The sequence below is a fragment of the Chanodichthys erythropterus genome, chromosome 15 (assembly GCF_024489055.1).
Source record: "Chanodichthys erythropterus isolate Z2021 chromosome 15, ASM2448905v1, whole genome shotgun sequence".
NCBI classification, from domain to species: domain Eukaryota; kingdom Metazoa; phylum Chordata; class Actinopteri; order Cypriniformes; family Xenocyprididae; genus Chanodichthys; species Chanodichthys erythropterus.
In genome coordinates, this window is record NC_090235.1 from 18,972,347 (window position 1) to 18,986,127 (window position 13,781).

Genomic DNA, 13,781 nt, shown 5'->3' on the forward strand with positions numbered 1-13,781 from the left:
TAAAACACTTTTTTTCCTTCTAAATACCATATACATAAACAGAAATGAGCTAAAAGAAAACCCAACTTTTTGTTAATTCAGAAAGGTATGAAACATTATATTAAGTTGCTACTTTACGTTGAAAAAACGTAAAGCAAAACGCACTAGGTCTCTATGTGAAGCTTTATTTGTATGATGATATCATACCAGTTTCTTTTTCTGTTTTTCTTATATATATATATATATATATATATATATATATATATATATATATATATATATATATATATATATATATATATATATATATATATATATATTATATATATATATATATAAAATGTGAAGACTTCAGATGCAAAAGCCTCTAAGTGTCGTCTGAAATTTTCTTTGAAAATGAGCATTTTCTTGGTTCAGTATTTTCACTTTAATGGCAATTAATAAGTTCTTTTCATTGTCATTAAAGTGAAATAACTGAACATAAACATGCAAGATTGATAAAAATGCATTTTAGACTGAATTTAAAGTTCAAAAGAACAGCATTTATCTGAAATAGAAAGCTATTGCAACATTATAAATGTCTGTGCTGTCACTTTTGGTCAATTTAATGCATCCTTGCTAAACAGGTAGTGATGATGTTACAAAAGCTTTCTATTTCAGATAAATGATGCTATTCATCAAATAATCCTGAAGAAAAAAAATTCAACATTTTCAACACTGATAATAGTAATAAATGTTTCTTGAGCAGCAAATCAGCATATTAAAATGATTTCTGAAAGATCATTATTTAATATTAATATTAATTAATTAATACTATTTGAATTACTTAATAGGAATTAGGTGTCATAAGATTTTGAAATTAATATGTGAATGTCTTATTTTTTATTTTTTGTTATTTTATTCTTTTTATATGTAAACATGCTTAATTATGTATGTATTGGTTATGCCTCCATTTATTTTTTATGTATTGTGTTTGTGATGGCATTATCACAAAAGAAAAAGAAAAAGTGAAAGGAAGAGAAAGTAGAATGAAAAATGAGGAAAAACTATTGGTAAAAAATATGTCTTTAAAGGAGATGTTTATTGGTACAATTGTAATAAATATGCTTGAATCGAAAGACATAATAAAGTATAAAAAAAAAGATCATGTGACACTGAAGACTGGAGTAATGATGCTGAAAATTCAGCTTTGATCACAGAAATAAATTACATTTTACAATATATTCACTTAGAAAACAGTTATTTTAAATTGTAAAAATATTTTTGGGTGAAATAAATGAAGCCTTCTTTTAAAAACTGTTCAAAAGCTTTATATTATATTATATTATATTATATTATATTATATTATATTATATTATATTATATTATATTATATTATATTATATTATATTATATTAAATCATATTATATCATATTATATTATATTATATAGCCCTGGAAAAAATTAAGAGACCACTCCAAGTTCAGAAATCAATGTTAAGTGGTCTCTTAATTTTTTCCAGAGCTGTATTATATATATTATATATATATATATATATATATATATATATATATATATATATATTATATATAATATATATATAATATATATATATAATATATATATTATATATAATATATATATTATATATATATTATATATAATATATATATATATAATATATATATATATATATATATATATATATATATATATATATATATATATATATATATATATATATATATATATATATATATATATATATATATATATATAAAAAATACTGTATAGTCTCTTTTTGTACTTGTTCTGGTCTATATTCAACTATTTTATACCATATTTTGCAACTGACTATTGTCATGTTCACTGTTTGTAATGTGACGGGCATTTAAATAAAAAAATAGGTCATGATGTATTTATTGCCATTCAACATTGTGGGTATTTCAGATACATCCTACTAAGAAAGGCCAAATAAAGCAGACTGTTTTTACATGTAAACTTCAATTTGCTAATAATTTGCCTATGTACTGAATTATATAAATAGTTAAATTATTAAAAAACAACGACTCACCACACTGACAACAGTAAAGCATCTCCTTGACTGAGGATGTAAGTTCAAGCATCATAACAGAATAGACACTGAAATAAACAGGCCTACTGTGACTAAGCAAAATATACATACATCATATTACGGAAATACTGTGACAATACCACAGTACGGGATGGTTATTGGAATATAATTATGGATTTGGACCGAACATAAAAGCATAAGAATCCGGCATTGAAAACCCCATTCTGATCTAAACATTGGGTGAAGCAATGTCTATGTTGGTTATGGCCTTGATCAAGTCATGGCTGCAAGAATAACACTGCTTCTACGTCCTATCAGGTTGGAGTTAGGAGGGCAAGCTGGATATGGACAGTGTTTTTTTGGGGAGGGGTGGATGGCTGTATATGGAGAAGGATATGTAGGTGGGGTTGGGGACTGGATTGTGTTGCAAAGCTGTGGTTGGTTCTTCTTTTCCACAAACTCCTGCTGCCAACAGAGCTCTGCCTGACAGACAGACAGACAGTGAGAGAGACAAGTTATCAAGAAGAGAAAGAAAACAGTGTGGATTCAAGAACTGAGATAAAGCGAATGACAGAAGAAGGAAGGACAAGCTGTATGTAGAGGTAAAACATCCTGTCTCTGCTTTTCATTCTTGCATATGTGCATAATAATACATCTCCATTAAATTAGACATTGACATATGAATGTTTTAACAGCATTATGTATACTTTTAATGCATGAACAAAACAATATAAGCATGAATAATTTAATATGCTTACAGCATATATGAATGCTTCAATTTATCTGAGATTATTTAAAACGAAACCTCACTTTGGATATGCATCTCTGACATCTCACAATCCAAACAAAGACTCTCAGAGTTTCTTATCAAAGGCATCCCACTGTAGTGTAGTGCGGTCTAAATTTATAAGTGAAAAACGGGGAATGACATGAGGGCTGTTTCTCACTCTCTATAAATAACCAGCGGAGGGAGGAGCTTGTTGGAGGTTAGACACAAATACTTAGTCTGACTTTCCACGACACTACAGCTTTTTAAACTGAAGACAGACAGCCTGGCCTTCAGCTTTTAGGACTGACATGTATAACAGCTGCTTCTTTTCCATCTCCTCTTACCCTCTCATCCTTTCTTTCTATCCTTCCCTTTCCGCAAGATCTAGAAATTTCCTTGTCCCCTGTTTACCTCTCACCTTTCATACTGAGTGTTGTGACATCATGTTTACAGCATCAGATTGAAGAACATGATCCTATCACTTTTCATTAACCTTACAGGATCTCAGGTCAACTTTCATTAGGCTATGTGGGTCAGATGTTTGTATGCTCATCTCTGAAATGTTCATCAAACTACTGAAAACTTGAAAATTATTTTAGTCATTGATTCTTTCCGCCTCATGCATTTTCCTCTCTATATAGCTGTAAATGTGCTGTGGTTTTGTGTGTGCGCGTCATAGTCAGCAGGGCCAGCAGCTGCCGTGGTGTAATCTAAGACGTGACAGTGTGTCTTTATGACTGACAATATGTTGCAACACTCCTGAAATCATTTAAACATATGCAGAGAACTGCAGGTCTGATCCAAATGATAGTAAATGTCACAAAACCAAGGCAAGCAACAACATATAATTTACATATCTAATGTATAATCTGGATTATGTAATCAGATCCCAAAAATTAAATACTTGTAATTAGATTGTTTTGCATTTTAAAACACTCGTAATCAGATATTTTTACATTTACATCTCAGACACAGACTTACTTTTTTTTATTGATTACATGGTTACGTTATTCTCACAATGGCAGTAAATTATTCATAATTCATTGATTCTCCTTACTACTTGTTTATCTTGTTAAATTTCCTTTCTAAAAACATTTACTGCTTATATACATGGCTCATTGACGAATAAGGTTTTTAAAGTGTAAAAAAAACAAAAACATAATGGAGATCAAATTAATTTTAAAATTTTATTAAGTGTTAACAATGAGATTATGTGGTTTTTATTATCAATAAACACTGCTTTTGTCATGTTTTACAATATGGACAAAATTTGTCACCAAAAAACTAATTTGGTTTAATCAAAATTTTACCAAATCACACTTTTGGTTATACCGAATGGTGATATTTTCAAACAATGCTAACAGGCTGATATTCTAGTACAATCAAACATTTTATATTTAGCACAAGTTTTTAAAATATTACAACATTTTCCATGTTTTATTGCAGTTGTACTGATGATCAAGTGAAAACATGAATTTTTAAAATAGTTAAAATAGAGTAAGTTACTTTGCTTCACGGCCATGTGGTCCTTTGCAGGTGTCTGAATGATGTCACATCCTTTCACATAATATTAATTGCATGACTTGATCCAAAATGGTCCCGTTATATTGGTTACTCCAATGAAATTCATTTTTCCGGACATTCTTTCTCATAATAAAGACTTCTACACATAATTTTAATAACATTTGCACTATGTTGATATATGATGTTATAAAATCATGCCAGAATAAAAAAACATATACATTTATTACATTTTAGGATATTTTAATCACAAATTAAATGGTTGTTTTGGGCTTTGGACGGTTAAACCAAATGACTTTTGACACTTCAAAATCTTTAAAATACCTTTATATGAAGCAAAATATAATTAAAACCTTTTGGATTCAGTAAAACAGATCTTACATTACTTTGGATGTCATATCTTTGTTTTTTATTATTATTATTATTAAGGCCTTTGAAAGACACAACCATAGGGTCATAACAGGTAAAAAAAAAAAAAAAAAGAAAGAAAAAAGAAAAAAAACGTCTTGTCATTGACCCACATTCAGAAAGGTTTCCAGGTTTGTGGATTTGCACACACAGACCAGCTACTAGTCATATGACTATCAGTGAAAACTGAGACCAAAAAATACAGAAATCATTTCACTTTTAAGTGTTTTCTTTCAATGCTGTGTTCTGACAAACACGTTAATTATTATTAAGTTTACAGTTCTCAGATGTTGGTTAATGGTCACATGACATGCAGGTAAAAACATAAAATCTTTTTTTTAGTAAGCTTTTTATTTTGATTTTATTTTTAAAATTATTTTTTTTAATTAAAATTATGATTTAATTACTTAGCTTTTCATTAAACTCACCCCGTAATATTTAATGCGCCATGTTGTTGATAACAAAGAATGGAATATATTTTCATTCTCTCTGTATTTTTATATCAACATGGTACAAGATTATCCTATTTAAATCAATGTGATAAACGAGTAGGTCAAAAGTAATCTATAACTAATCAAAAAGTAGTACCTTAAATGTGTAATGTAATGGATTACGTTACTATCTACAAATTTTCTTATGTAATTTGGAATCAGTAACAGACTACAATTTGTAAGTAATCTAGCCAGCGTTGAATGTACCAATCTTGTCGGCACTGAAAGGTTTGTAAAATATACTAAAATTATTGGTTTTTTTTGTTTGTTTTTTTAGCATATTAGCCTTTGGCATATTAGCATTTTGATTCCAAAAAATGTTAAAAATAATATATCCATTGCATTAATTTCCATCATAGAATGCCATTAAACAATACATGATGAGATGGAAAAGACAATGTGGTTTATGTAAGCTAAAATGATTGTTGCCTTTTGCTGACATAGACTTTCCCAACATTCAAGCTTTTAAGCATTGCTTATTACACCTGTTTCTGAAACTCAAGCAGCGGTCCTTTGTGTCCCTGGTGAAAAAGGTTGTCATGGTAAATAGGTGTGGATTCCCTTTGTACGAGGACTGAGTCATATCCATGCATTTCCACTTAAATGAAAACAACTGATTTGATTTTGAAACCAACCTTTGTGTTGTGGCCTGAAGGTGAGATTGAGGTGAGAGAGGGGGGACAGATGATAGAGTGTTGGGGGTAATTTAAGCTGCACGACCCCTGCCATATTTTCTTATTTGGCTTTAGAATATTTTTAGAAGAGACATAAACACACCTGTCGATCACAGTCCAGTCATACTTGTTTGTTTATCTGAGGGGGCTGCTTTGTTCTGGTTTCAATAGTACAATCCCCTCTCTGAAAACAATTCAAATTTGCAATGAACTAACTAAAAGGAACCTGAGCAAAAATAAGTGCGATTATGGAAAGAAATCATTCTTATGCATATGCCCTGATCTGTAACATGCATGCTATGTTAACTATAATAACTGCCAGATGGGTGGGGATTATGGCGATAAGAATAACCACACATTCTCTACTACAGGCTGAATCCTATAATAAGAATCAAATATCAGTGTAAATATTCATTTTTAAATTTATTAACGTAACTGCATATAGTGTCTATGCTATGCCATCTAATGTGCTAAATGTACTAATTTTTAAAGTTATGCACTCATAATAAAGGAAAAATTACATGGAATATTTATACTAATATTTATACTAAATTTATAATAATTAAAAAATTCATTTAACTACACTATGTTGATATATGATGTTATAAAATCATGCCAGAATAAAAAAAACATATACATTTATTACATTTTAGGATATTTTAAATCACAAATGAAATGGCTGTTTTGGGCTTTGGACGGTTAAACCGAATGACTTTTGACACTTCAAAATCTTTAAAATACCTTTATATGAAGCAAAATATAATTAAAACCTTTTGGATTCAGTAAAAGAGATCTTACATAACCTTACATACTTTGGATGTCATATCTTTGTTTTTTATTATTATTAAGGCCTTTGAAAGACACAACCAGGGTCGTAACAGGCAAAAAAAAAAGAAAAAGAAAAAAAAAGAAAAAAGAAAAAGACCCGTCATGTGGATTTCCGCACACAGACCAGCTACTAGTCATATGACTATCAGTGAAAACTGAGAACGAAAATTACAGATATCATTTCACTTTTATGTGTTTTCATAATAAAGGAAAAATTACATGAATTTTTTTATTATAAATTTGGTATAAATATTCCATTTAACTACAAAAAAAACCCTAAACACCTAAACTACATTTTTTTTACATTTATATATATTTTAATTAGAAATCTTCAATTATGAATTAAAATAAAAATGATGTACATGTTATTTTTAAACTACTCAACTTGCTTATAATAAATTATAACCCTGGCTATCCTTTTTATGGTAACTCCCCTATGAGACCACATGCACCTGTCAATCACCCTTATATCCTCCCACTGTAAAAGAGTAAGATGACATAAACCCACGAGTGTAAACCCATCCATGTTTGCCATGATATTATGAAGCATTTCATGTTTATTGTACTCATACTTACTGTGTGTTTGTTGTGTTTCTTTTCAGGTTCTGTGTGCGGAAGCTGATCAATCGCTCTCCTCCGCTTTGTTAGTTTGCAAGTGTAGTGCGTCTGTCTGTCCATCTTGGTCAATCATTGCTCTGCTGATACAGTAAAAGTGTCATAGTCTGTCAGTAAAAACACACAGAAAAGAACAAAATCTACCATCTAACCTAGCCTTCACATTACAATGGCTCCCAAAAAGAAGTCACCACGACCTAAGAAGTCCATTCCTGAATTGACAACAGTTGAGAGTGAAGTGGTTGTCCCAGAACCGGGTGTTAAAAAGCTGGAGCTTCCTCTTAATATTGAGCAGCTGAACCGGCTCAATGGGGTGCCCCTGCCACCCCCTGTGATCCGACCCGGGGAGAAGGGTTTTGGTCTGGGCACTGAGCTCACTCGCCCCCTGCATGGATCCGCTATGCTGGAAGAGCTGAGCCGCATGAGACAGGAACGATTCCTCACTGACATGGAGCTGGCCTGCAAAACCAAGGCATTTGATGTTCACAAACTGGTCATTTCCTCAGTCAGCCAGTATCTTCGTGAAGTCCTGGCTAAAGACCCTGGACTCAAACGACTGGAGCTTCCTACCCTCTCACCTCTCGGTAAGCCTTAAAACATATCACCTAACTCAGAGGTCTTCACTACTCCTGGAGACCCTGTCTGCTCCAACTCTTCAAGCAAACCTAAACCAACCATGTCTTCAGGATCACTTGAGAATTACAGGCAGGTGGATTGGAGCAGATTAGAAGTAATATTTGCAGAACAAGGTCTCCAGGAGCAGGGTTGAAGACACCTGACTAAGGCTCTGTTTACACCTGGTATTAAGATGTATTTTGGTCGACCGGATCACAAGTAGATGAGGGAGACACATTCCCATTTCCACCTGGTATTTTAATCAATCTCTTTTATCCACTTCTGTCCTTATTTCTTCGAGGGGAGGGTAAATGTATGCATTTTTTCAGATCTTTTGATCTAATATATAAAATTAGCTTGTGCAATTTATATATGAACGTGCTCGGAGATGACGAAAAACATACAGAGCATCAGCATACGTTTCTGTATATTTCTCTGATATTCGCAAGACCAAGCCGAACGCGAAAATCAGGAATGGTGAGAGAATATTGTGCTTGGTACTTTTTTCTTCTTTAAACCAAACTTGGGTCTTCAGCCGACAAAATTTAAATTCCAGTGCACTTCCCATAATGTTTACTTGTTTGGTCAGTAGGCAGTCTTTAATGGCTGTTCAATCACATTCGACCACATAAGCATTTAGACTACGAAAGCAATGCATTCTAATGCGTTTTGACAACCTCTGGAAGTGGTCGAAAGTGGACAAGCTCAAAGCGTTTTACACCCCGTTTACACATTTAGCATCGTCCACATGTGACCCAATCGTCCAAAACGCATCTTAATACCAGGTGTAAACAGGGCCATGGATACATTTGTTAAAGCTCCCCAATATTTCAAGTGATCCAGACAACTGGAATAATCCCTGAGCCATATTATATATTAAAAATCCATGACATATGTATTATTTTTGTCCTCAGGACTTGCCAATGTTATTACATTTGCTTACCTGGGCCGTGTGCACATGTCCCTGTACACCATTGCCTGCACGGTGTCTGCGGCGAGCACAATGCAGATCCCTCATCTTCTCCAGATGTGCATGGACTTCATGATGTCCGAGCTGAACGCTCACACTTGTGTGTACATATGGAACATCGGTGCTGCATATGGCCTGACTCCCGTTCGCGAGGCCGCCCGGCGCTACATCCTGGAGAATTTTACCCAGTTTTGTGAGACAACCCAGTTCAATCAACTCACCCTGGAGCAAATCACATCTTTCCTGCAAGACGACAACCTAGCTCTTCCCTCTGAGGTCACCACCTTCCAGGTCAGTGTAAGGAGAGGCAGATGGAAGGGCAGGAGGAATAGGGGTTTTGCAAAAGCTTATGATGTTTTATTTATATAGTGACCCAAAAGCTAAATATGTCAGCAAACACAGCACATATTGTAAAAAGAGATATAGCTACAGAGTCGTGAGAAGGATCTAGATATGTACAGGACACTATTTATAAAGTAGACTGAATTAGATGCTAAATTTGGATCACTCACTTTAACTTTTCTTGGAACCTAGATGGCAATGAAGTGGTTAGACTTTGACCCAAAGAGGCAGGAACATGCTGCAGAACTGCTATCTCACGTACGCTTCGAGACGATCCCGGCCAACGAGCTGGTTAGTGAGATCCAGCCAGTGGCACGTATGATGCTAGATCCTCGGTGTCACCGTCTTCTGGTGGATGCCATGAACTACCATTTGCTGCCTTACCAGCAAAACACACTGCAGTCACGGCGCTCAAAGGTCCGGGGAAGCCAGAACGCTCTTCTAACCATTGGGGGTCGCCCTTCTCTAACTGAGCGTGCCCTAAGCCGAGAGGTACATATTGAAGACATTTCAAACCTTTGGACAAAGTCCATGACATGTGATACTCTTGAATCATGGGTGCCCAGATAAACTCCTGTAGGGGCAGAGTTTTCCCCTATTCTGCTCCAACACACCAGTCTAGTAATACTGAATACCTTGGTTAGGTAGTTCTGGTTTAAATAAGATTGGAGCTAATCTCTGGCCCTCCAGGAGCAGGACTGGACTCCCTGCTCTGAGCACATAAGAAAATACATTTTTCATTTTTATTTTGATTGCTCACTTGCCTGTTTTACTGTGGTAGGTGCTGTGGAGAGATCCTCGAGAGGGAACAGCTACATGGCGTCATCTTACTCAGCTACCAGCAAAGAGCTTCAACCAGTGTGTGGCTGTGATGGATGGATTCCTGTATGTGACAGGAGGAGAAGATCAGAATGATGCCCGAAACCAGGCTAAACATGCTGTTGGCACACTTAGCAGGTATGTTATCACAAATAATTTAGTCCAGGGGTCTCCAAACTTAGTCCTGGAGGGACACTGTCCTGCAGAGTTTAGCTCCAACCCCAATTAAACACACCTGAATCAGCTGACAGTGGCCCTCCAGGACTGAGTTTGGAGATCCCGGAGTTAGTCTAATACAGCAGTGTTCCAGGAGGGCCACCTTGCTGTAGAGCAGGGATGGGCAAACTCAGTCTAGGAGGGCCACTGTCCTGTAGAGTTTAGCTCCAACCCCAATTAAACACACCTGAATCAAGTTCTAATTAGGCATATTAGAAACATCCAGGGCAGGTGAGTTGAGGCAAGTTGGAGCTAAACTCTGCAGGAGAGTGGCCCTCCAGGTCTAAGTTTGCCCATCACTGCTATAAAGGTTAGCCCCAAACCTGATTAAACACGCCAGCTAATCAAAACCTTCAAGGAGATCCCTGATTTAGTCTAATACAGCAGTGTCCCAGGAGGGCCACCGTGCTGTAGAGCAGGGATGGGCAAACTCAGTCCTGGAGGGCCAATGTCCTGCAGAGTTTAGCTACAACCCTAATAAAACTGTAGCCTGTAGCCTTTTAGTAATCCTGAAGACATCGATTAGCTGATTCAGGTGTGTTTGATTAGGGTTGGAGTGAAACTCTGCAGGACAGTGTCCCTCCAGGACCGAGTTTTCCCATCACTGCTATAGACCTGATTAAACACGCCAGCTAATCAAAAGCTTCAAGATGACTAGGTACTTCCAGGCAGGTGTGTTTGAGCAGGTTGCAGCTAAACTCTGCAAAAAGGTAGCACTCCAGAAACCAGATTGGACAGCACTGGTCTAATATCTATTTGACCGCATTACCTTCTGGTCCTCAGGTATGATCCTCGCTTCAACACCTGGCTGCATCTGACCAGCATGCGCCAACGACGTACACATTTTAGTTTGGTGGCGACTGGTGGAAGGCTGTATGCAATTGGTGGCCGCAACACTGATGGCCTCTTGGCCACCATTGAGAGCTACCAGCCCTCTACCAACACGTGGCAGCTCCGTACGCCAATGGATATGCCAAGATGCTGCCATGCAAGTGCAGTACTACCATCAGGAGACATCTTGGTGACTGGCGGCTATGTCAACTGCGCTTACTCTCGCTCGGTCATCCATTATAGCATTGACAGCGACACTTGGAGTGAGCAGCAAGAGTTGGAGACACCTCGTGGCTGGCACTGCTCTGCAACACTAGGTGGCAAGGTGTACGTGGTAGGTGGTAGCCAGCTGGGTCCCGGTGGAGTCCGCATCGATGTGATGACCATGGAAATCTTCTCCCCCGAGAGCAAGGAATGGACAAGAGCTGCCCCCCTTCCTCTAGGAGTGAGCACAGCTGGCATGTCCCCACTTGGAAATCACCTGTACCTGCTGGGTGGGTGGAATGAAGCAGAGAAACGTTACAAGTCAGCAGTCCAGCGCTATGACCCAGGCACTGACAGCTGGTCAGCAGTGGAAGACTTGCCGGAACCCACAGTGGGAGTGTCCTGCTGTGCCCTACCCTTGCCCCCACGCCACGCGTCCCGCAGACACCGGAACACCCCTTCCCATGAAGATCAGAGCAGTGTTACACAGCACAACACCGCATGAGAAATGAAAGCTGGGGAAAGTCAAGAGCAAGAGAGAGAGACAGGGTGAAAGGAGAGATTGTTAGAGTGTAGAAAAGAGAGAGCAAGAGAGAGGGACATATAGGTGAAATGGAAATTTAGAGAGTAGAAAGTAAAGAGTAACAACATAAAAGGAAAAGCTAACACAGAAGTCTTTGAACTCCAAAGATGCATTTAGGTACACTGAGTTTAAAGAAAAGATACTAACTAGGGCAGGGTTCCTCAAATCCTGTCCTGGAGGGCCACTGTCCTGCAGAGTTTAGTTCAAGCCCTAATCAAAGACACTTAAACATTGGGTGTGTCCCAATTCAGAGGCTGCATCCTTCAAAGGCCGATTGCATCACCACGGCATGACGAAGGCTATCCCAATTTCGAAGGCTCCTTCAAATGGATACTTCGTGGCCTTGCCTACCCCAGAATTCATTGCGCACCAGTGAATTTCAACTTACCCAAAAATATTTCATGTTTCAAATGTAAAAATAAAAAAACCTTTACTTCGGTTCAAATGTTGAATTAAATCTAAGATGTGATTATACATAGTTTATACTCTTTATTATATGCAGAAATGAACCATAGTGAACATATTTAGATGGTTTGTGAACCATGTTTTGTTTTCAGTTTAATATAACAAAAAAAAGTCCAGTACAAAAGTTACTGCCACTCATCAACGGCAGCTTTTTAAGGCATGGCCTTTTAAGTTCAAGTCCTTCGAAGGATGCAGCCTTTGAACTGGGACACAGCCGAAGTCTTCAGAATTTACTAGAAGATTACAGGTAGACAAGTTTGATCAGGGTTTGAGATAAACTGTAGGACAGTGGCCCTCCAGGGCCGTATTTGAAGAAACCTGACCTACTTATGAAGAATGTGAAAGGTACATTTTACAAGATCCTCAGCAGTGCGAGGAATTTAGCGAGGTGACGGTTTTTGAGTTTCTGTGATTAAACAAGTTTTAGAAATTGAGCCATGCAGTTTTATTGAAAACACCATTGTGGGATCATCAAAAAAAAACATGCTAAATTCAGTAGTACTGAATCAAGAAGCATCAGTTTTATTTCTCACATTATTTATTGTTTTTTTTTTATTTTAATCAAGTTTTTCCAATTTTCTCTCTTGTAGTTATGGGTCTGGCTTTTAAACGTTTTCAGGGATATGTACGATTTTTTTTATATGCAAAGAGGCACAGTGCAAATGTCAATGCCCTCAAAGACACACAAATAGGCATCAACGCATTGATACTGCCCACCAAAGAATGTGCTCAATACCACATATATTAAGCCAAAGTTAAGTCTATAGACTGGCCATTGATAAAATGTCTCATGCTTACCAAATTTCTCATTTTAACCCATTGATATAATTCTTGCTTAGTGTCATTTAAGAGGTCTTTACTTACATGTGTAGTGGTCACAACTAACTACCAATAATTGTATAAAACAAGACCTTCTGAAGAGAACTAGTAAAAACATCCAACAAAAATGTCAATGATTGAACAACCATAACATGGAAAATGTAGCAGATTTAGGAGTCTGAAGTGTGTCTGGTACTAGATCTCTGGGATTTAAAAAAATAAAAATAAAGCAAAATTGATTAAAAACAAAACAATGTCTCTTCATTCCTTTGTAATATTCACTTGAACATGAAATGACAACCATTAACCAACCCTTAACTATCAGAAACTACTGTTTTGGTAATGAAATACATTTCAGATTACCACACAACTTTCTACATTTAAAAAATGTCTGATCTTCCTAAAATTAGTATCACCTACACTGTAACAATTTTAGTTTAACTTAAAACTACCTGACTGCATTAAAAAAAATTTGAGTTCATACTAAAAGACTGGTTTAATCAAAATCTAAATATCAGTCTGAACATTAATCAAGGTTGATTTGACCAAAAAAAAAAAAGTGATCATGAACTTTACAT

The 13,781-nt window shown here is 36.1% G+C and overlaps 1 protein-coding gene across 1 annotated transcript; it reads left to right on the plus strand.

Annotated features, from left to right (window-relative positions):
* The first annotated feature begins 2,485 nt into the window (after positions 1–2,485).
* On the plus strand, positions 2,486–13,457 carry klhl43 (kelch-like family member 43). The gene is made up of 6 exons (XM_067361474.1): positions 2,486–2,635; positions 7,327–7,923; positions 8,869–9,215; positions 9,459–9,758; positions 10,048–10,223; positions 11,085–13,457. Exons 2-6 carry the CDS (start codon positions 7,509–7,511, stop codon positions 11,839–11,841), a joined length of 1,995 nt encoding a protein of 664 aa, XP_067217575.1. The 5' UTR covers positions 2,486–2,635; positions 7,327–7,508; the 3' UTR covers positions 11,842–13,457.
* Positions 13,458–13,781: the final 324 nt, after the last annotated feature.

Coding starts and splice junctions, on each gene's coding strand:
- klhl43 (XM_067361474.1), top strand. CDS start 7,509: ATGGCTCCCAAAAAGAAGTCACCACGACCTAAGAAGTCCATTCCTGAA. Junction 9,216..9,458: donor CTGAGGTCACCACCTTCCAG/GTCAGTGTAAGG, acceptor CTTGGAACCTAG/ATGGCAATGAAGTGGTTAGA. Junction 9,759..10,047: donor AGCGTGCCCTAAGCCGAGAG/GTACATATTGAA, acceptor TTACTGTGGTAG/GTGCTGTGGAGAGATCCTCG.